The sequence below is a fragment of the Dendronephthya gigantea genome, unplaced genomic scaffold, assembly GCF_004324835.1.
Source record: "Dendronephthya gigantea isolate DGI-Jeju-01 unplaced genomic scaffold, DenGig_1.0 000018F, whole genome shotgun sequence".
Lineage (NCBI taxonomy): Eukaryota > Metazoa > Cnidaria > Anthozoa > Malacalcyonacea > Nephtheidae > Dendronephthya > Dendronephthya gigantea.
In genome coordinates, this window is record NW_021163028.1 from 740,946 (window position 1) to 762,776 (window position 21,831).

The 21,831-nt window shown below is 36.6% G+C and overlaps 1 protein-coding gene across 2 annotated transcripts; it reads left to right on the top strand.

Moving 5' to 3' along the window:
- The first annotated feature begins 2,047 nt into the window (after positions 1-2,047).
- On the top strand, positions 2,048-21,541 carry LOC114520845 (adhesion G-protein coupled receptor D1-like). 2 transcript variants are annotated; one of them, XM_028541189.1, is made up of 19 exons: positions 2,048-2,501; positions 4,307-4,817; positions 5,440-5,786; positions 6,475-6,539; positions 7,356-7,418; positions 7,609-7,726; positions 8,075-8,197; positions 8,817-8,977; positions 9,174-9,223; positions 9,431-9,560; positions 9,838-9,944; positions 10,197-10,299; positions 10,383-10,539; positions 11,538-11,604; positions 12,008-12,074; positions 12,306-12,385; positions 12,996-13,122; positions 20,199-20,240; positions 20,392-21,541. In XM_028541189.1, the coding sequence occupies exons 1-19, from the start codon at positions 2,405-2,407 to the stop codon at positions 20,701-20,703; spliced, it is 2,727 nt and encodes a 908-aa protein (XP_028396990.1). In that variant the 5' UTR covers positions 2,048-2,404; the 3' UTR covers positions 20,704-21,541. The 2 variants fall into 2 exon arrangements, with proteins under 2 accessions (XP_028396990.1, XP_028396991.1); XM_028541190.1 differs by lacking the exons at positions 20,199-20,240; positions 20,392-21,541 and adding exons at positions 13,418-13,459; positions 13,621-14,981.
- The last annotated feature ends 290 nt before the right edge of the window (positions 21,542-21,831 follow it).

The following is a 21,831-nucleotide window of genomic DNA, read 5'->3' on the forward strand; positions in this document are numbered from 1 at the left end:
TGTATGCCAATTTCATAGAGCAATCTCATAAGCATCTTACTAAAATTATATATAAAAGTGCGGTCCAACAGTGTAGAAATCAGAAGATATGAAATCGACACCGTATAGTATGCAAATTTCATACAATTGATAACAGAGACGCGCTCAATTTTCAACATTCTCAAAATTTCGTGAAAACCGGAAGTAATAGGCGGCAAACTTCATGTAATATATATATAATAGTTCACGATGTAAACAAAACACGCGTGTGCGCAAAACAAACTTGACTGCCACTTTAACACTTAATAACCACTATTAAGTGCTGGTGCTTTAAGCTTACTTTCAGGAAAAACAAGACTCGGATTAGAGTTTTTAAGTGAATTTAATATATTTCCGTATTGTTTATAATTGTAGCTCTTTGTTGGTGAAGGTTTATCAGATATTCATTTATGATTTACGTTGTAGTCTAGAAATTAGAGACATTATCTGAAATATAGCACTTGAAAAATACACCGAATTCAATAGACCTTTCTTACAATGGCATCAAACGCCGAAAGTCTGATGTTACACGAAATTTAATTGCCTCCGCATGCAAAACTATCAAGCGTATCAAACTTCGTGTAACATCAGACTTTCCGCGTTGACATCATTATGAAAAAGGTCTATTGAATTCGGTGCATTTTGCATGCTCTTCCAGACTCGTTCCTAAAGTTCCGGACCGTTTTGCATAGGCAGGGCTTTAATATATCTCTCATGACGTTGTTTGTCTTTTTTTGTGGGTAGCCGCTGCGCATGCGCGGCTAACCACTATGTGAGAGTTGAAAAATGTCTTAGCAAGGTAAATATCCAGATCTTCGGCGATGGTCGGATAAACGAACAGATGACGATAACACCGTTCGTTATGACTTCCGGAAAATATCGTAAAAAGTTCGGAAAATTTCGTAAGTTGTTATTTTGCCAAGATTAAAGATTTCGAGTTTCCACTGTGATTTCGTGGAGGCGTGGACTGCGTTGTTTCAGATTTTTAGCAAAGTTAAGGTGTAGTGCTTTTTGTGGGTTTTTGTTATTTCAATCGCTTATTTATCTACTGTGGTCGAGCAATTTCGACTACAATCAGATTTTACAAGCGTACATTTAATTGTATATTTAATTGTATACGGGGCAATCTTGCCTGCACTGACATCATCTTGTCAGGCGCTCCACGTGTCAGAGTGCACGTATCGAAAAACTCAAAAAAACCGGAGCCATTGTTGCTCGCACTGGTCGTCATCATAGACCAGGGTACTATTTACATGAAAGGCCACGTACCAAAAATGAACCTAGCCATTGTGCAGGTATTGAAATTGAAACCAGCCATTGTGCGGGTATTGAAAGTGAACCCAACCACTGTGCGGGTATTGAAATTTGAACCCAGCCATTGTGCGGGTATATAAAATAATTAACAGCCGCAACTGCTGCTATATTCAAACAAAATAACACTGCTGACTGTTTGCTGACTAGCAGGTACAGTACTGACGAGTATACTGAAAAATAAAAATCTTCAGTAATATTTTAATTAACTCGACAATTTTCTATATAATATAAAATAGACTATGATAAATTGCAGTGCTTTGCTTTACTGTAATCGCAGCTGATGTTTTCGAGGCTACCCACATGTACGCTATGCGTACCTCTCGTTGTAATATGTTCTAGATTATAATCAATACATCAAAATTATCCGACTATACAATTTCGTCCCAGCAAGTATGTAGAATCACATAAATAGACGTTTCAAACTTTAAATCACGCATATAAATCACTGTTTATATAATATAACTTGTCACTAATTTTTAACAAATGTCGTGCAACTCTCGTAACAAACGAGCAAAAACTCTCGCCGACTTCTATCAGCAATTGAGACAGTTCAACTTTGATGCGAGTTGACGCACGACTTGCAGGAACGCTGAGACGATTTGAGGGCGCAGGAGACAGATTTTATTTTCGTGTTAAAGGACAGCGTTTGCCTGCCCTTGCTCGACTTGCACGCAATGTGCAGTGATTCGATCACTTCTGCAGTTTAAGCTCTCTCTACAAGTTGAAAATCCGCTTTAAGGTTTCAGGAAGAGTTTCGCGTACTGGGATTTCTAACTGAATAAGCCGCTAAAAATCCCAAGATTTTAGGTCTTGCAATCATGTTGTTTGAAATATGTGCTGCACGGTAATTTGCATTCAAAATAATGTCTTGGTATTCAAAACCGGATGAATGACGGATTAAGATTTTCCTGCCACGAGAGGGGAAGTAGTTGCAATGCATTTGTTATCAACATTCATTCGTATGAGACCTAAAGCGAATTCACTGGCGAGTAGTTTTTATTTAGGTATACATATAGAGGACTGAAGGAAAGAAGAACCTGAAGAATCCAATTAATTTCTCAATTATCTAAGCATGTGTCTGGATAAATGTGTTGTTGTCGCTGCCTTGTTTATCGTCGCTTCACTCCACATCACTGTCGATTTCACCAGTGCTAGAGTTTCGCGTAAAGGTATGTAATAAATTAAATGTAAAGAGTTTTCAAAATCGAAAAGAGCAACGACAAACGAAAACAGGTTTATTGGTGAATTATTGTAATATGAACGTTTTTATTGAGCACTAGCTATATAATTATGATCCCAGTCGCATATGAATGCATGACCATATTACATGAAATTTCAGTTCATTTATGTGATTTAACAATGCTTCTGATAAGCTGTATAATCGCCCATATTTTTTCAAGCAGTATTAGGATTCAGACTGTAATGTATTAATGTATATAGCCATAAGAAGAAATAAACCTCACCTCATCTTACCAAGTTAACTACGTATAGCTTAGTACTACATAAGAAAGTTCTTTAATTAATGCATATATTCAAAGTATAAAAGAATATCAACCCTCATGCCACTGATGCCAGCAATATATACCATTTGCATGTCGAAATGACGCTGTGTCAGTTGAGATGGTCACCTAGGCCTGCATTTAGGTACATCAAACTGCTTTTCATAGCGTCAGTTATTGAATTTTAGGTAAGGTTGAGAAATTAAGCGATAAATGGTAATGATAATTTTTTATTTAACGATTCGATTGTTCTGGAACAATATTGCGTGTTTTCGACAGGATGTCTAAGCATACATATAATAAAGTCTGTTTGTATTATTTGGATATAAATTGAGCGTGGGCAGAACAGCTTCTCGAAAAAGAAAGGCGTCTCATTTACGTCAATGAATATTATGATTTAACCGTTTTAACGAAAATACAGGATATAGAGCACGAACTATACCAGGTGGAGAAAATGCGATATTGAATTTGGCCGGATATCATTTAATTTTGATGTGATTCTAAATGGAATATTGAATAGGAATGGGGCAATATTTATAATTCTAGGCGAAGTTAATGTTCACAGGGATATATATTGAAATGCATTTCAGCTTATCTGTGATATCATGACGTCATATGAGGCGCCTCACTAAAATTGAGTTATCATGCATCTGGAGTCATGTCTCCTCGTTCTTTCAACTAATGGTATATAAAGGGCGAAAAATTAAAATTCTAATTTACATTCGAGTGTTTCCGCATAAAAACAACAGAATTACTTCCATTGCCGAAGTCTTATCAAATTGAGGAAATGATAATTAAGTTTTGCTGCGGAACTGGAACTTTTTAATTAATTGGTTGATTTTTATACTCAGATCATCTGAATATTAAAACTATAGCTCCGTTTACACTACACTGAATTTATCGGCACGGCACGGCTAAAATTGGTACCCGTGCCCAATTTTATTAGTGTTCAGGCTACCAAAACAAAGGCCGAGCACAGATGAAATGGGCACGGGTACCCATCTCAGCCGTGCCGTGCCGTGCCAATAAATCGAGTGTAGTGTAAACGGGGCTTATATAACATCAGCTTCTTTCCAATGTCGTGGAACGACAAGCAATGATCATGGACTGTAAGAAAATACGCCTCATAAATACGCGTTTCTTTCATTCTATTAAAATTGTTAATTAAGAGAGCCACGTTTCACAAGACAACGTCATTATGAATGTATATACATTGACTATATAAGGTAGTATTATTATTCCTTTTCCGAACGAGAAACTTAATTGATTGATAGCATGATAAAGTAAATTAAACGTAAAGTAATTAAACGTAGCATGCGCATGCAGTATCGCACGGTGTTCGTGGATGTTGCATAAGTGTCAGTAATCGTCCAGGTTATAGTATACCACCTGAATACTTACTATTTTGCGCGAAGCCAAAAATTTAACAGGCCCAAATAAGTGAACTTAATTGTTTTCTTTCTTTTTAAAAACAGAAAACAACAATGACGATGTCTGTGTAAAACACAAAAGATTTAACAACGCGAAAAAAGATACGATAAACTCGAAGAATGAAGTATTGCGATATTTTAATATCTACTGCTCCAAACAAGCATTTTTTGAAGTTCGATACACAAATGGATCACTATGTGCATGTGGGCAAGTCAGTTCTAGAAGTCTTAGAAGGTTCTACTGCGAGAAAAAATTGCCTTCGAATTTTACCGTCTACATATCTGTCAAAGAACGTCTTGTTGAAAGTAGAATCTGCCGTTTTTCTTTTCTCTTAAATCATCCTGGTCACAAAGAAGAGCTAAAAATAGTTCCAAAAAACAGTTTCTATGAACCAAGTTCTTTGTCTGGAATGCCTGCTCGTTCCTCCGCTATGCATTTGGATGTATCAAAAAGTATTCTTACTACGTCTGTATTTGGTCAGTTGCGTAGTGGATCATCAGATATAAGTAAACAATTCGTAACTGGGAAATCGTTGGCGATTTCAAGGCAAATAAGGTAGGTAAAACGTATTCATAGTACTGATGGAGTGAAGGTTGGTCAAAGATATAGCAGCAATAGAATACACTTTGCACCCTATTAAAATTCGAACAAAAACTATGTCGTTTTCTGAATTACATGCATGCATTCAGCGAATTTGAACAGAATTCTAAACGTATTTCTTACTTATTTTTTTACAAATCAGCACCGGGCGGAATCCTAGGCTTTCCTGCAATCCTGAGTGATCAACTGTAGCAGCGGGCGGACCGCTGGCCAGACCTGCTAAAAAATGAGCTCATGCATATTTCTACATCCTTGCAGCAAATACAGACTCGGTCTCCCGCTGGCTATATCAGATATGACTCGATCTCGCGTGTATGGAATATAGTAGCAAAATATCTATTTAAATTTTTTTTTATTTAACACAAATTAATGCACATACTAAAATATGCAGAAAAACTAATTAGTTCTTGCAATTTACTCACTTCAGCCGGTTTTTTTAAGTAGGACATTTGTCAGTAAAGATTTAGGCTCGTGTATACGCGCGTGCTGTATGAAAAACGCGTAAATGGAAAGCATGCAGTCTTTAACCACTTTAATATTTAGGAAACTTGTTCAAATTCAATTTTTCCTATTTTAGCTCCACCGTGGCGAAACAAAAATTCTCGCAAAGTTTGGTCGCGTCCAACACTGGAATAGTATTTACTTCTACTACTCCAAAGGAAAATAGCCCCATTCAAAGCATGTCGTCTAGCTTTTTGATAGAAGCTACGCCAAGTTCTACCAGGGCAAAACAAAAATTCTCGCAAAGTTTGATCTCATCCAACACCGGAATAGTGCTTACTTCTACTCTTTCAATGGTAGATTCCCCAATTCAAAGCACTTCGTCTAGCTTTTTGATACAAGCTACGCCGACTACATCATCTAGCCCACTTTCCACTATTATATTGCCTTCTGATGAGGAAGAAAAGAAAAAACTGAAAGAAGGTAGGACTACACTTCAATACTAAGTTTATATACCTGAGAATATTTTTTTGTACTATTGTGATATGGTGCTACGCCGCGAGTCGCCAAAAATTAGCTTGACTGAAGTGGAAACCGAACCCCCAAGTGCAATTAGAGATTATTTTTGTGTCCTCAAATTTCCCCCAAATGTACACGTCATGCACACACCACGACACTTGCTGGAAACATGGTCGCCAGCGAATTTTTCACTATTTCTACCATTTTGTAGTAATTTGTTGGCTTTTAAGCCGTATAAATATATAAATTAATTGTTAAATTAAATTTTTTCTCCGCAAATGCCAAAAAAGTAGTGAAATAAGTCACATGGACGAGAGCATAAAAACAATGACGTATATAATATCACGCAATAAACACTTGCTATATAGCAAGATGGCTGCCGTGGGACACTTTTCACCACTGAGATGGACACCTGTCCATCTTTTATCTATGCCGTGGTCAAGCTAATTTCAATTTCAGTTTGCTTAGTTGGTCACTCAGAGTAGTCATCACAATGTTAATTTTTACAAGAGTCAGACACACGATCGTTGGGGAGTTTAAACCAAACGTAATGTTTTATAGATTCAAACTCAAGAGATTTTGTCCGAGATTCTAACTATATTACTGTATAGTATATATAGAGACAGTCCGAGATTCTTTTCTATGCATATAGATATCAAGTTCGTCAACAACTTTAACGCGTCCAATGTAAATATCAATGACAAAAAGACAATTGAGGTAAAAAAATGATACTCTATACAGTTATTACTCCGCCACCCCCGTATACAGATAGTTTTACTTTGTCTACAGGGTGTCCCAAAAAAAAGTCCCCTCTATTGAAATCAAGCCTTTGTTAGAATCTGATTGCCTTAATATTATGATAAACCCAATTGAAAGCAAGACGCTTTATTTGAATGCCTCAACCTAATAACTATGCTATTTACACACTACTGCGTTGATCATGCATTCAAATTCCAACAAAAGCTTCATTTCAATAGCGGGGACTTTTTTTTGGGACACCCTGTATATAAACAAAGGTCGCGTCTAAATGTACCCAGCGTTTTCGCTAACTGAAAACGGAAGCTGGATACTAAAACACAACTGATTTAAGTGGATATAGCTACGCGTGGGCGACTTTCTGAATGAATTGAGAAACAATGAGTAAATGGTATACGCAGCACATGCTTATACGACAGACGACGATCACGTTTTTTTTTCGCCGGCTTCCAAGCCAGTTATCCGCCTAAAACGAAAACGTCAGGCCAAAACTCGACGTTTTTGACAAGACCTGCGTTACTTAATTTACTCGCTCAGCAAGCGATTCATGTATAGTAGTGATTGAATGTCTACCCACAGGACCCTCGGGTATTATAATATACGTATTTCAGGTATTTTATTGATGTTTTATACTGGTCGAATAGTCTCATATGTCACGCTGAATCGCCGATGTTCTTAGGCTCTTCGCCTATATATACCGTAAATAGCTTTGTGCAAATGTGTACCAATGTGATGTAGAGAACTCCCGTAAAAATTAATTATTCTTTTTTCACACAGCGAGTGTTGGATGCTGCTGCGAATTTGATAAACACAAACCTAACAGCTGAAGATCAAAACGAGGTAAAAATAATTGAACATTTGTGGAAAAATAAAAGAAATAGGATGCCTTAAAGATCACAATTATAGCATTCCATGCTCAAATATATTTTGTTGCCACATATAAATGAAATTAGGTATGTAATATTAATAAAATTTTTGTAGCAAACTTGATGTACCCGAACTGAATGATTCCCACAATGCACTTTTATAGGACCCAGGAATGCAAGCAGTTGAAGTGTTGGAAGATCTTGGAAATTCTATTTCTCAACAACTTGCTCTGCCCGAAAATGAGAGTTCTGTGATTTTTCAGGAAGTGACAGACGATCTTGGTAAGAAAATAGTTTCTATATATTTAGCTGTATATATGCTTGCATAAGGTGTGTAGAAACACTACAAGTGATACTATATATAGTGTTCATTACAATGGACAATAAACATGGACAAATATTGTACTAGTCACTAGAGACAGTATAGGATGTTAGCATCAATCTATAACGTTTGCATGATAACAGAAAAGCACTTATTTATATCAGTCTATTAAATTTACGTTCATATTCGCGATGGCATTCGGCCCAGAGGAAACATGCAATATCATAGTGTAGGCGAGTTTTTGGATCTTAATATTTAATTTAAAAATATTTTATAAAAAAATTTAATAGTTTCGTAATTATTTTTAGTGTTCGGTGTGGCTGTAGTAAATGCAACGACAACGCCAGGATTTTCATTTCCTTCCGATGAAAGTAGAACAACCGGAGATGAAAAGATCAATATCCCAAGCTCTGTTTTCGTTTCTGATTCAGGTAATGAAAAACGGTTGCTAGAACCTAAAGCCTTTGCTAAATGAAAAAGAAACAGTGATGGTAAGACCTTATGAGCCATAATGCGATGAATATAGCTATATATAGCTGATAGTATATCTAATATGCATGTAACCATAGTATACCTAACACCCGATGCGCCTGCTTTATTGTTTTGGTTCACAGTTATAAAAAATTACCATTACCATGCATAAAGCATGAATTAATGCAGAGCGACCCTAGAAACACGCAATTTGATCGGTTCGTAGGCGTGCAGTATGAGACAATCCAGCACGGAAAGTTTACAATGCCGGTTTGCGCGGGAAATTTGACCGTCGTTTCATTGTAGTTATTTTATAAAGAAAATACTAAATGGTTTTCCGTGCAGGATTGCACTTGGGAAATTGCTCGACTGCATGTATTCCTTTATGCATGCATGTTTTTCCATGTCAAAATCATGTCAATCTGCCAAAGCCACCTGGTCCGTTAATTTTGTCTAACGTGGTATATATTGGCGCAAGAAACACATGCAACTTCACCAAACTGACCAAAGCAACAGCAGCAGGCAACTTTACCGAACTTCATATGAGAGGAAATGACATGATTTTTTCCTTATTCATAGGCAAGGCGTATTTTGTTGGCATTATCTTCAAGGCGTATCGTGAAATGAGAAACAAAACGGGGAATTTCAAGATGGGAACTAAAGTTATTAATGCAGTTGTTTCGCCTCCCCCACGCAAAACACTCGCCGACCCTGTTGAAATGACATTTAAGAAAAATATTGTGAGTCATTATTTTGAATGGAAATTATACTTTAAATCAATTAACAGTTTAGAAAAATAAGTTGACATACGCGTGACATAGTTATTACCCATGGAACCCTCCCGGGCTTGAATTTATTGATCGACAACAATTTCCAATCATTTTTATTTAATGCAGTTTTACTATATAATTTTATTTCACATTTATATTTTGAAAGATTGGTGAAACGATTGCTTCCGAATGTTCATTTTGGATAGAAAACGCCACGTAAGTTCACATGCAATAACTGTCCAATTGCCGAGAAATAGAATAAGCTGTCACTAAATTCGACAGAATATTTAGGAAGCGAACTATTTTTTTGCAATAAAAATAGATTTATACTTACTACAGAAACAATGTTTTACAGTTACTATATATATAGATAATAACTATATATCAATATTCTTACATTCATTCATGGTGAAACATCTCCAGGCATTTAGGCGAACATGGTAGATGGTCGACGAAACAATGTGAAAAAACATTTGAAAATCGCAGTCATATTCAATGTCAATGCTATCATTTCACTAACTTTGCTGTCTTATTCAAAGTCTCGGATAATCAGGTATCACATCCTTTTATTTTCCATGCCAAGAAGTTCTTTTTTTGCATTGAGTCTCTGGTGTTTTGAGAGGTCTCTTGCATTTTGTGGTGCTAAACTCTATCATGTTCACCTCAATTTCAAGAATCTTATTTAGGAGAAAAGCTGTTCCCAGTTTAATTGCTAGAAAGAAATATACAACGTAACCACAAATACATTGCATGCACATGTCCCCGACAAGATATATACGTATAAAATTCTCACTGTATAAAATACAACAGATCTTTGTTTCTCTATAAAGGATGTGTCAGATGAGGACTCGTTCCGTCTGGTTATCATAACTTATGTTGGGTTGAGTCTATCTATTTTGGGATGTTTTCTGACTTTCGTCATTTATGTCACTTTATCGTAAGTACACACAAAGGTATAATAAATTTTAGAGGATCATTTCCTAAACTGGGGCCGGTTGTATAAAAAGGTACTTAATTTATCTATAGTCAGTGGCAGAATTGGCCAATCAGAATAATGTATTTTCCAGTTAACTACGATTTAACTGTAGTTAAGAGTTTTATACAACCTCTGGTTGACATTTTAAGTAATTGGAAACATTGTTAAATGAAGTTTTTTAGAGGCTGCATGTAAACTGCTTACAAATTTTAGAAACATCAAAACAGACAGAGCAGTAATCCACACAAATTTGGTACTGGCACTTGGAATTGCTGACGTGATATTTTTGGTTACCGTGGTTGTCAAACCTGTTGGGGTAAGAATACTTCTTCGTTGTTGTACTTTCACGACTGTGTGACATATGTATTAAAATTGTTTCATTTTCTTTTGCATTTCCAGGATTCATGTTTAGCTCTGGCGATGTTGGCCTTTTTCTTTTATCTTGCTGTGTTTTTCTGGATGTTGGATGAAGGTGTTTATATTTATTTCATGGTTATAAAGGTTTTTCGTGGTAATGATGCTATGAGACGGCGGATGGCTTACCTTGTGGGATGGGGTAAGTATTTTTATACATTATATATAAATATATATATATATATATATATATATATATATATATATATATATATATATATATATATATATATATATTTATCACATACTTGTGCCTTTATCAGGGCGATAACAGGGTGACATAAAAACGATATCGTCACTGATATCGCTTTTTGTCACTGATATCGCTTTTTGTCACTGATATCGCTTTTTGTCCCGCTGCATTTGCCGCTGTCAAAACAAAGATGGCTGACTCGAGCAGTTCGAGGTTTGTTTCAGTCAATGTCGATTGCTTTATAGATCAAAAAGAAGTATGTGATAAACAGGTTATCACAATCGGGACGAGGTGATATCAGTTTTATCGCTTTCAGGACGATATCATAAATGTCTCTCGTTCGCTGCGCTCACTCGTGACATTTATGATATCGTCCCTCAAGCGATAAAACTGATATCACCTCGCCCCTCATGTGATAACCTATACATATAGACTTCGAGTATCTATCTATCTATTCTAGCTTTATATATTTAAGTTTCGCGCTGTTCTTTAAGACTCTGTATACGTTGAGAGTGTCTGATTGGTTGTTTTGAAGTTGATCTGATATCAGTGGTAGTTGAGGGATGCGTTGTCATGGTTGACTGCATTTCGTTGTCAGGGATGGTCGCTGTGGTGATTAGATTGTTGTGTATCAGATGCGGGTGGATTTAAGTTATTATTAGTTATATTAATGCGATTATTGATAGAGTCCTTACGTTTTGTCTTAAGTTGCAGATAGACTGCAGGAATGTCGATATGTCTGTTAATAGTATTGTCGTCTGTACTAAACCAAGCTTCTTTGAATTGACGTGCGTGTTTTGTTCGTGCTCGTCCCAGTAGTTCAGTTTTTGTCCAGGCGAAGGTGTGAAAGTTGTCGTATGTGTGTATTGCGGGTAGGGATTTAATGAACGGTGAAATGAAATCTATATGTTTATATATGATTTAATTTATTAAAATGTGTCTTATAGGATGTCCAGCGATTATCGCAATTATCACCTGGGTTGTTTTAAGAGATGATGTCGTGTCAAAATACCAGTAAGCATTTAAGTTTCTTAATTGCTAAATAATGAGCAAGTTATTATGTATATATAATAAAACTAATAAAACTAATATAGCCGGGGAGCAGCGTGGCAGCTAGCGTCTTCAAATAAAAAACTGAAAAAGATCAGTATGACAAAATTATTCCTATAATGCAGTGTTTAATCGAATTCAGGAACACAACTAAAATATGTAGACTACTAAAAAATCTTAGCACCAAATGTGATATAACAACCGCTTAAAATACCACTTCTCGACCTGGGGCCTTCGACAGGAGAGTTAGTGCCCTCAAGTCTTTCCTCAGGTCGAAACGTCGAGAAGTGCTTTTGTCTATTTTAGGTATAGTTAATTCTTATACCACATGTGATGCTAATAAAACTAATGTATTCATTTACTGTAGTTGCTGGTTATCGGTTGAATCCGGAGCAATATGGGCATTTGTGGGTCCTGGATTGTTGATTATTTTGGTAAAAATCTTGTTTATTTTTCCTTCATTCCTGTTTTTAGCCCAGCTCATTTCATCGCGCGTCCATCTGATTACCCTGATTATTTTGTTTCATCAAATTTTTCTTTTTTTCCTTCTGCATGAGGGTTAATCTTTTTCTATTTTCTTCATTGGCTATTCATCGATCGCTCCTCTTTTTTTCTCGTTTAGCCAATTTGGTGCTGTTATGTTAGTTTTTTTTTCATTTTTCCAGGTAAATTTTATTATTCTGATGGTTGTCATGAGAACAACATGGGCAATGTTTGTTGGCGACAAAGAATATAGTGGCTTGAAGTAAGATATTTAATTGATAATAATTTTCTCCTGCATGTGCAAAGAATTATTTCAACTTATAATAACTTGGTCGTGAGCCTATATGATTCATACTAATTGTATTAACCGAATGTAACACCGTACTAGAAAAATATATATCCGATTAAAGTCTTGATAGTACGCGTACATGAACTAGGGGATATTTCGTTTTAGACCAATCAGAACGTTTGTTTACATTATCAGTAACGCAATGAGCACGCATAAATTTTTACTACTTCTGGTAAAAAGGTAGATTATTACTATTTTACAAGAAGTAATAAAAATTATGGCGATTAATAAAATTCCAACTCGTCGTGTACATGTCAAATTTTTTTTCCGTACAGTTCAACGAACAATCCACTTAAAACAGGTGTATACCTATATGCCAGACAAGATTTATTTATATATTGACTATCAATTATTGTCATTACATGCATAAGTAGCTTTTAAACTGATTTTAACGAAGTTTGCATGAAGATAAATTAAGGAAATGAAAATATTTGTATAGGTTATATAGCGCATTTAAGTTGTACGTGATTGGGATATTAAAAGATTTCTGCGAGGTAAATTTGATCTTATTTACAAAATTTAGGTCGGCAACGAAGACATTTGGCGCAGTCGTTCCTATTTTAGGGATAACCTGGGTTTTTGGTGTCATGGCATTCAATGAATCTTCTATTGTATTTCAGTATATATTCGCTATCACCAATTCCATACAGGTATGAACGTGCATGCGCATACAAAAATATAATTAAGCACTGCTAGTGATATAGTTTTGCTATGTCTTCTTTTATTTCGTTTCATTTAACATTTCAAGAGGCAATTTCTGCTAAAAATTTTCCTTGAAAACGTCTAAAATTACAAATTAAAATTAACTATGAATCGTTATAAATTGCCTCTCATAATTTCGCATTTGCTAAATTCGTTAAAAGATTAAAATAACATTTCATAACTGATCAACTAGGCGAAGAATTTTACTGATTCATTATAACGTTATATTTCTCTCTCATGTAGGGCGCTTTAATATTTATTCTTTACTGCTTGGTTAACAGCGAGGTAAGAAGTATATCACTTTGTCTATATAAGAATCGTCTGTTCAGCGACATTCACAACGTCTTCGACGAATTTGTAACTATTAATACGGGATTATTCATGGTACGTATAATAGATAGTTATAATGCTATACAACCCTCGCATTCCACAAATTCATTATATAGGTGCGAAGCGAGCTTCGACGAAAGCTAACGATATGGCAGACTCGTCGTGAGTTCTCTTCATCATCGGGAGGCAGTCGCCGTACGTATCCATATTCGGTCTCTTCGAACACGACTTTAAATCGTGCTACGATTGCCGTACAGGCCACCCCAGACTTTTACCGGTGTCCGATGGTGGAAATTAAAGACGAAAAATCACAGGGGAAAGTAGAACGCAGGTACTCGTTTGAAGATGGTAGTACGACATCAGAGAAGGAATTGGTATTAGGTAAGCAGGAAAAGAATGGCGGCGAGGAAGGTTGAAAGCATTCCAGTGGTGGTGGGAAAGGAATCTTGCATGGGAACGAATAGTAGTTTTTAAATTTAATGGCAAGAGTATACGGAGATGTAGGAATATTACGAAATAACCGATAAGTGACAATAATGAAACAGAAACCTTACCGGTCAAAGAACTGGGGAAAGGCAGAGCATGCTATGTGCCTGACAGCCTGAGGTGCAACCAGCACTATAGCGCACTAATTTGCGTGACACAAGAAAACCGTGGTAAAAATAACCACTTGTAATGCAAATTAGTGCACTAAGCGCTGGATCCACACATGCTACGTGCATGCATGTCTGGAAAGATGTTTATCGGTCCGTACGTAGTTGTGAATTCAGGAGCGATTGTCGCAAAGTTAACCGGGTAGCGCTCCATTTCAATTGTAAAGACAGGTTCTAAAATTTCGGATTATTGGCGTATTTGTTCAAACGTGAGTAGAAAATATATGTCCAAATCGCTGAATCGCCGTCATCGTCAGGTCGGTTGTTTCCATACCAAAACAAATTTAGCTGCAGGGCCTATTTCTAGGACATGTCATTGGATAATGCTTTTCTATGATTTCAAAAAAACGAAGCTATGTTATTGGTTGAAACAGAAATGTATTGTAAAGTTCAGCCAATGAAAATCATTCTTCCGAGGAGCTGCGACACTACCCCTATTTTTTGTGGTGGGGAGAATAATCTGGTGAATATTTTCGTCTCAATCATAAACAAGTTCAAAGCATACTTGCGCATACGTAAGACTCGTCGTATACGTCGTATACGTAAGAAATCTACGTATACATGACATATTGGGGGCAAACTTTTATTTCTATTTTATTTATTCTATACTTTATATTTTTATTTTTGTCAACAACATGACCCCGGCACGGTGCGATGAAGAATTAACTTTTGATAACTGTGTCGACAACAATTGAAGGAGGAATTTTGTATCAGCTAAATCATTCTATTATCAGCTTTCAAATGTTGAAAGAATAACGGAAAATCGTTTAGAATATATTACGATTACGTCTTTGCAATACTCCTCATACTGCACTTTAAGCCCCGTTTACACTACACGCGATATTTGGTACGGCACGGATAAATGTTCCGGCCGTGCCACTTTTACAAGTACTTGGACTACCAAAATAGGTAGTCCAAGCACGGATAAAAATGATACGAATGCCAGTTTTATCCGCGCCGTAGCAAATATCACGCGTATTGTAACCGGGGCGTAAATCTCTTGTTGCAGTACAACCAACGACCAGGGGCCAGTTGTATGAAAACCGGATAGCACTATCCACCGGTCTAGTGATTTTCTAGAAATTCTGGAAAAGCGATAAAATACCAGTCTAGAAATGCCTGAAAAGCGATAAAATTTCAGCTTTGGAACGAAAAATTATTAAAGAGTATCTCCGATATAGGAATACTAAGATTTAATCAAAGTTATACCACAAAACGGCTTTCATTATTCGGCTTTCATTATCCGAGTTCGACTGATGTTGTATGAAGGGGATGCGTGAGATCGACTGATGTTGTATGAAGGGGATGCGTGAGTTCGACTGATGTTGTATGAAGGGGATGCGTGAGATCGACTGATGTTGTATGAAGGGGATGAGTTAGACTGACTGATGTTGTATGAAGGGGATGAGTGAGATCGACTGATATTGGTCAAAGGGGATGGATGAGACTGACTGATGTTGTATGAAGAGGATGAGTGAGATCGACTGATATTGGTCAAAGGGGATGGATGAGACTTACTGATGTTGTATGAAGGGAATGAGTGAGTTCGACTGATGTTGTATGAAGGGGATGAGTGAGATCGACTGATATTGGTCAAAGGGGATGAGTGAGACTGTCTGATATTGTATAAGGGGATGAGTGAGACTGACTGATGTTGTATAAAGGGGATGAATGATTGAGGCTAATCAAGGGGATGAATGAGAAAGACGGGTTGAAAATTGAATGATTAATCATCAACAAACATGCTCGGCCTCCTGCGGAGTCACAAGTCACAAAAAACTGTTAGAATTAGGAAAATTTGTGCTCATTTCATCTTATACTACAGAAAATTAACCACAATTACAAGAAATATCTGCGTGCCATTTTAACAAGGCTACCTGTTACCCAAACAGTTTTCTTTGCTTTAATATTCATCCAGGTTTTGGACCAGGAACTGGTCCCTAACCGCTGCTAATCTTGTTGTTGTTGTTGTTGTTGTTGTTGTTGTTGTTGTTGTTGTTGTTGTTTTGTTGTTGTTGTTGTTGTTGTTGTTGTTGTTGTTGTTGTTGTTGTTGTTGTTGTTGTTGTTGTTAGGGGGCGACGCTCTTTAAAAATACCCTAAGGCTTTAGCATTACTTGTTTGATCGGAATGAAACATGGCACAATTATTCTAAGCAGTATTCTGCATTGATTGACGGAGTTCGAATTTTTACTTTTGACCTTTGAAGCAAATTACCAGCAATTCTTGATATATTTGCAGCAAATAACATATACATATCATATAATATTCAGCCTATATATAAGTAAACGCAAACGATTAGAAATACATTGTCCTCTCCATTGTTATAAATACAATGCAGTTCAGAAATTAAACTCGGTTACGCAGTTCCTGGTCCACTATAGTAAAATCGTACTTGTTTGGGGGGTTGTTGAGATTGGGGAGAACTGAGACCGCCGTGCTACGTGCTCAGTTATCCCCCTAGACTGCACATGCGCACTTGTTACAAGGGGAGTACTCAGAACGGGGGAGGACTGAGATCGTGACACCGGCCTCAAATACGTAAACGAGGCTTGCATCGCTTTTCCTTTGGGCCGTATGCAATTCAAAATGTAATAATAAGCAGTTCCTACATGATTGTGCAAAAGAATGGTCTAGGAAAATGTTCTAGCTAGCCATAAAAACAAAAATACAAAAAATATAATTAAAGATATTGGCAGGAGAGATTCTGACCAAGGGCAAGTTGTTTAAAAGGCGTTTTAGTTTAGCTTCAGTTAGACGGTGGATAAACCAAAGATTAAAAATGCTCTCATACATCTTGTGAATGGTTGAACCTTTATCTTATACATCAAATACGCACTTCCACCGAAAATTAAACTATATAAGTCGAAATATTTCCTGTCAGTTGTTCAGGAACTGATTATTTTTCTTTCTCGAACTAATCCACCGTTTAAGCTAAACGTCTTTTGAACAACGGCCCCACTGCCCATGACTGCAGCCTTGCTTTCGCGTGACTCGCCACAGGCCTAGGCTCCCTACTGTTTTTCGCATAAATCAACAGAATTTAATGTTCCGTATAGTGTGATCATATAGGCCAAATCTTTCGGAAAAATAATTTGAAGATTTAAGTGCTTGCTTAAAGATTAAAGGGATCTGTTTGCGTGATCCCATTGTCAGGACATACTGCTGAAATTTAATGACAATGTCATAAGAGACTGCTTATATTGTGAAAAGACAAACAGTGTCATAAGACGCTTTTCATTATGTTAAGGCCCTGCTCAAACGAGTTGCTGCAAGTTAATTGGTAAACAAAGTTTGCATGAACTTACATGAGAATTTTTTGAAAACTCTAAATGCTCTGTTAAACGAGAACAAGTTGCATGTGAGTCTATTGGATTTTACCAAAAATGCTGGCATGACCAAAATCAACCGGGTGTAACCGCTTAGCTCAGCCTGTGAAGTTCGTCGTGATTCGCATGAAAATATGAAGGTGTCCTATATTTCCTATTGCAAAAGGACACAGCTGGCGCTAACAGTGGGATTAAAAGCTCTTAAGTCTTAACTATAATTCGTGTCTTTTCGATAGGCCTCATTTGTCGCTTTGTAAATAGTTCCACAATTCATAATACATATCACCATTGACGTTATTTTCCCTCTCTTCTCCTTCTCCCGCATTGATAAAAATCAAGTCGTTCGAAATTTGTCAACATCTTTCAAAAACTGTCAGGACAAACAAGCCAGGACTTTTGTCGATTCAGCGCAAGCGCGTTCTGCAACCTGCATCAACTTGCACATTGCAATTTATGATTTGAATATAAACATCTCGTAAACTTACATGACCATTGAGACTGGATTTCCACTTTATAGTTACAGATTTAAAGTTCAGTTGCGAAATACTTGCATGTGCATTGGTTCTGTTTTGAACTGTGAGCAGTCAAGTTGAACTAATTTATTTTTGCTGTTAAATTTAAAAGAATTAAAATATGCCGTTTGCTGCGCGACTTTTTCTATGCATGTGAGAATTCACTTTCAGGTTTTGCAGAAATTTTCCTACCTGAATTTACTAATCAGTGAATAAGCCGGTTGCGGTTTTAAAAATAATCCATTGGGATTCGTGATTAAAAGACATGGATTTAAAGTATGGTAATTTGCATTCTAAATAATCCTTGTTATTGGTTACCGGATGAAAGAGAAATCAGTCTTATTTTTCTTTGTTGAGAGGGTAAGACGCCAGTTGCAATGGCAGATGTATTATTAACATTCGTATTTGATTGTTGAGACCGGATCGAGTGAATTGAATGACGAGTAGTGTTTGCAAAGGACTAAAGGGTACTGAAGAGCCAGGGAAATCAAATTTCTTAATTGGTCAAACATGTCTGTGGATAAATGTGATATTGTCTCTGTATTGTTAATCATCAGTTTACTCCAAATTACTGTTAGTTTAACTGGCGCCAAAGGTAACCATAAAGGTATGTTATTAACGTAGATTGTTCAAACACAGAACACGGCTATTGTAAAGAATAAATTGGTAAATAATTGCGATATGACTGAGTAAAGTTGGCCTGTTGTCGCAAGGGAAAAAGCAATACCAGTTTAACTAAATGGTTTGTTATAATAATTATGATATATGTACAATTAAAATACCTTTCAATCAAGTTTTTAAGACATTAAGATAAGGTGGAGAAATTAAACCTTGGAAATTTTATCCCATCTATAGTTCCGGAATGAAGATTGAAGGATAAAGTCTTGTTTGTGTTCACTGGGGTTTATATTTAAGTAACTAAAATAACTAGTAACATAAGGGCTAAGGCAGAATGGCCCCTCGACAAAGTAAGATGTCTCGTTTTAAAAGATATATAATTTGATTTCGACAACGGATTATAATTAAAAGTGTGTTTCATGACTGGAAACGGTCAACGGTGATCTTGAAACTTTCAAGTCGAGCGGGTTGCGCTTTGCATATTTAATGTGGGAAACTTGGAGAAATAAAAAGTGCAAGCTATAGGATCACGAACGTCTATGCCAAAAAATAATCGCGCCAATATTCAAAGTTCGAGGGCAAAGTTCATTTGTGTCAGAGAGGTAAAATGAAAGTGGTAGTGACAAGCATGCAATCACCATATGTATTGAAATTGTTCTCAAAGAGTTTTCATTTTGTTTGAAAAATGTTATTATTGGCATTCCGAGGAATATTATTGAGCTTTATTGCCAAGTTTTCTATATATATGACAAGTTTTTATATGACAAGTTTTAATTGGCAATTGCATGTGTGTATGTACAACAAAATTTCTATGACCAAGTTTTTCTTTGACAAGTTTTATTTGCTCGTGTGAACGTGTCAACAAGTTTACTTTGACAATTTAGTTTGCAGCCATGCAGCGATGTAATCGTGCAGGTGTACAGCGGACAACGTGAGCGCGCCATTGCAAAATGCTATAGTCCGCTGGCCTGCCGCATGCAAGTGCTCACATTATGTGATAAGTTTGAAAAATTTGTACTTTGACATTTTTCTATGACAAATACACGTGTTGGGCGTACAGACGAACAATTAAAACTCTGTAGAGGCTTATATATAGTGCCGTATTGAGAAGGACCAGGATGAATACCCACCAACTGAAGCTTCGACAGATTGAAAGTTGCCATGTGGTTGCAGTAGAAATATGTCCTGGACTTAAAAAATCCTCATTTTAAAACAGTCGACGACAATATGGATTTTTTAATACACAGCGAGAGACTTCATGCTGAGCACTCGCAAAGTAATAGACATGCAATTACAAACGATAATATGACCGAAGCGATATTTGAAACCTTACCCACAATTCCCTAGCTCCGGACATAATTTATATAAACTGGCAATTCAATAAATTTAATAATTACCATTCTTTTGGGTACAGGAAATTGCAAACGTGGCCACCGCGTGAACAACGCGAATAAAGCTATGATCAACCCAGGACAAAAGAAATTGACAAGTTTTAGGGTCTCCTGTTCCACGCAATGTTAGTTAGCTGACCAACAGACAAAGATTTATCATACACCATATACCTAATATTTCTCTCTCCTGTAGGGCGCTTTAATATTTATTCTTTACTGTTTGGTTAATAACGAGGTAAGCATTTATATCACTTTGTCTCGGACCTTATTCATCAATATTCACCTCGCCTTCGGCAAATAGCTATAAGTACCGGGCTGTTTAGTACCACGTATAATTGCTGCACAGTGCATGGTACAGCTTAAACAACTCTGCCTTACCGTGTTAGGTGCGAAACGAGCTACAACAAAAGCTAGCGATATGGCAAACCCGTCGTGAGTTATCCTCATCCTCGGCGGGTGCTCGCCGTACGTATCCATATGTGGTATCTTCGGAAAAGAACACGACTTTCAATCGCACTACGACATCGGCACACGCCACCCCAGATCTCTACCGGTATCCGATGGGGGAAATTAAAGATGGAACATCTCAGGGAAAAGTAGAACGAAAGTACTCGTTTGAAGATAGGAATAAAAAAACAGACTTTGAACTAGAATTAGGTAAGGAGGAAAAGAATGGCGGCGAGAAAGGTAAACATTGAAAGAGACAGCAGCTTAAGCATTCCAGTGGGGGTGGGATAGGGACACGCATAGGAATGAATAATAAGCTTTAATTGCAATGACTTGAGGAGGGACCTATATAGGCATATTATACATGCAGTTAGTGGCAATGATGAGGCAAGCACCTTACCGGTCAAAGAGTTGGTCAAATTTGAAAAATGCTGCGTGCATGCATGCTCATAAAGGTGTCCGTCGGTTCCTAGTTGTGGGTTCTGTGGCGATTGATGCAAAACGGGCGTGAAGATGTGAAAGGTGAGAAGAAAATGGATGATGTTCAAATCGCTGATCGGTTGATACACTGGATATAGAAAGCATACCTCCAAAAATCGAGGCAAGAACTAATTCGGAGAGCGATTAATTCATTTTAGGATGAGTTCATTTTATTAATTCTGACTTCGTTTTAGGCCTATTTCAGACCTCGAACAAATTTTCATGTCCGCGCCAAATCGAATGCATGGGTTATAAACTTAAACAAAGACTTTAAAAGCTCATTAACATTAGGTTCGGCACATGAAAAGTCCGACGTCTGAAACGTTATTCCGACGGTCTTATCTGGTCGTATCATCAGATCACAAACAAATTTAGCCACGGAACCTATTTCTTGGACGGAGGGATAAAGTGTGAAACATTTTGCTTCAGTATCATCATGCACTAGTTCAATTGATTTTAAATCGCGCATGTACAAACAGCTTTTATTTTTCTACAACACCAGCATGGCAAGCCGAATTTACTTTTTATGTGATGAAGAGTTAATTCTTAATAACAATAAGGACAACTGTTAATGAAAGAGCAACGAATTTCAGTTGTGCCAGCTGCTTACAGCTATATAGTGTGGTCATTTATTTGTATTGGCTCAAATGATTTGTGTAAAAAACTATTTGAAAAAAGCACTATACATACGTAAATTGTAAAAATTAATGACAGATTTTAAATTCCCTTTTATAAAGCTTCGAGTTGTATGCCAATTTCATAGAGCAATCTCATAAGCATCTTACTAAAATTATATATAAAGGTTAACACTTAATAACTGTGTTTATCTATTAGTATCAAATAATTTTTAAATAATTTTAAAATTTATTTAGAGTACACGTCTATTTCTTAGAGGCTTA

Excerpts from the sequence above, each read along its gene's own strand:
- LOC114520845 (XM_028541189.1), top strand. The coding sequence starts at position 2,405 with ATGTGTCTGGATAAATGTGTTGTTGTCGCTGCCTTGTTTATCGTCGCT. Across the intron at positions 9,224-9,430 it reads TTTTGGATAGAAAACGCCAC|GCATTTAGGCGAACATGGTA; the intron begins GTAAGTTCACAT and ends AAACATCTCCAG. Across the intron at positions 12,386-12,995 it reads AAAGAATATAGTGGCTTGAA|GTCGGCAACGAAGACATTTG; the intron begins GTAAGATATTTA and ends TACAAAATTTAG.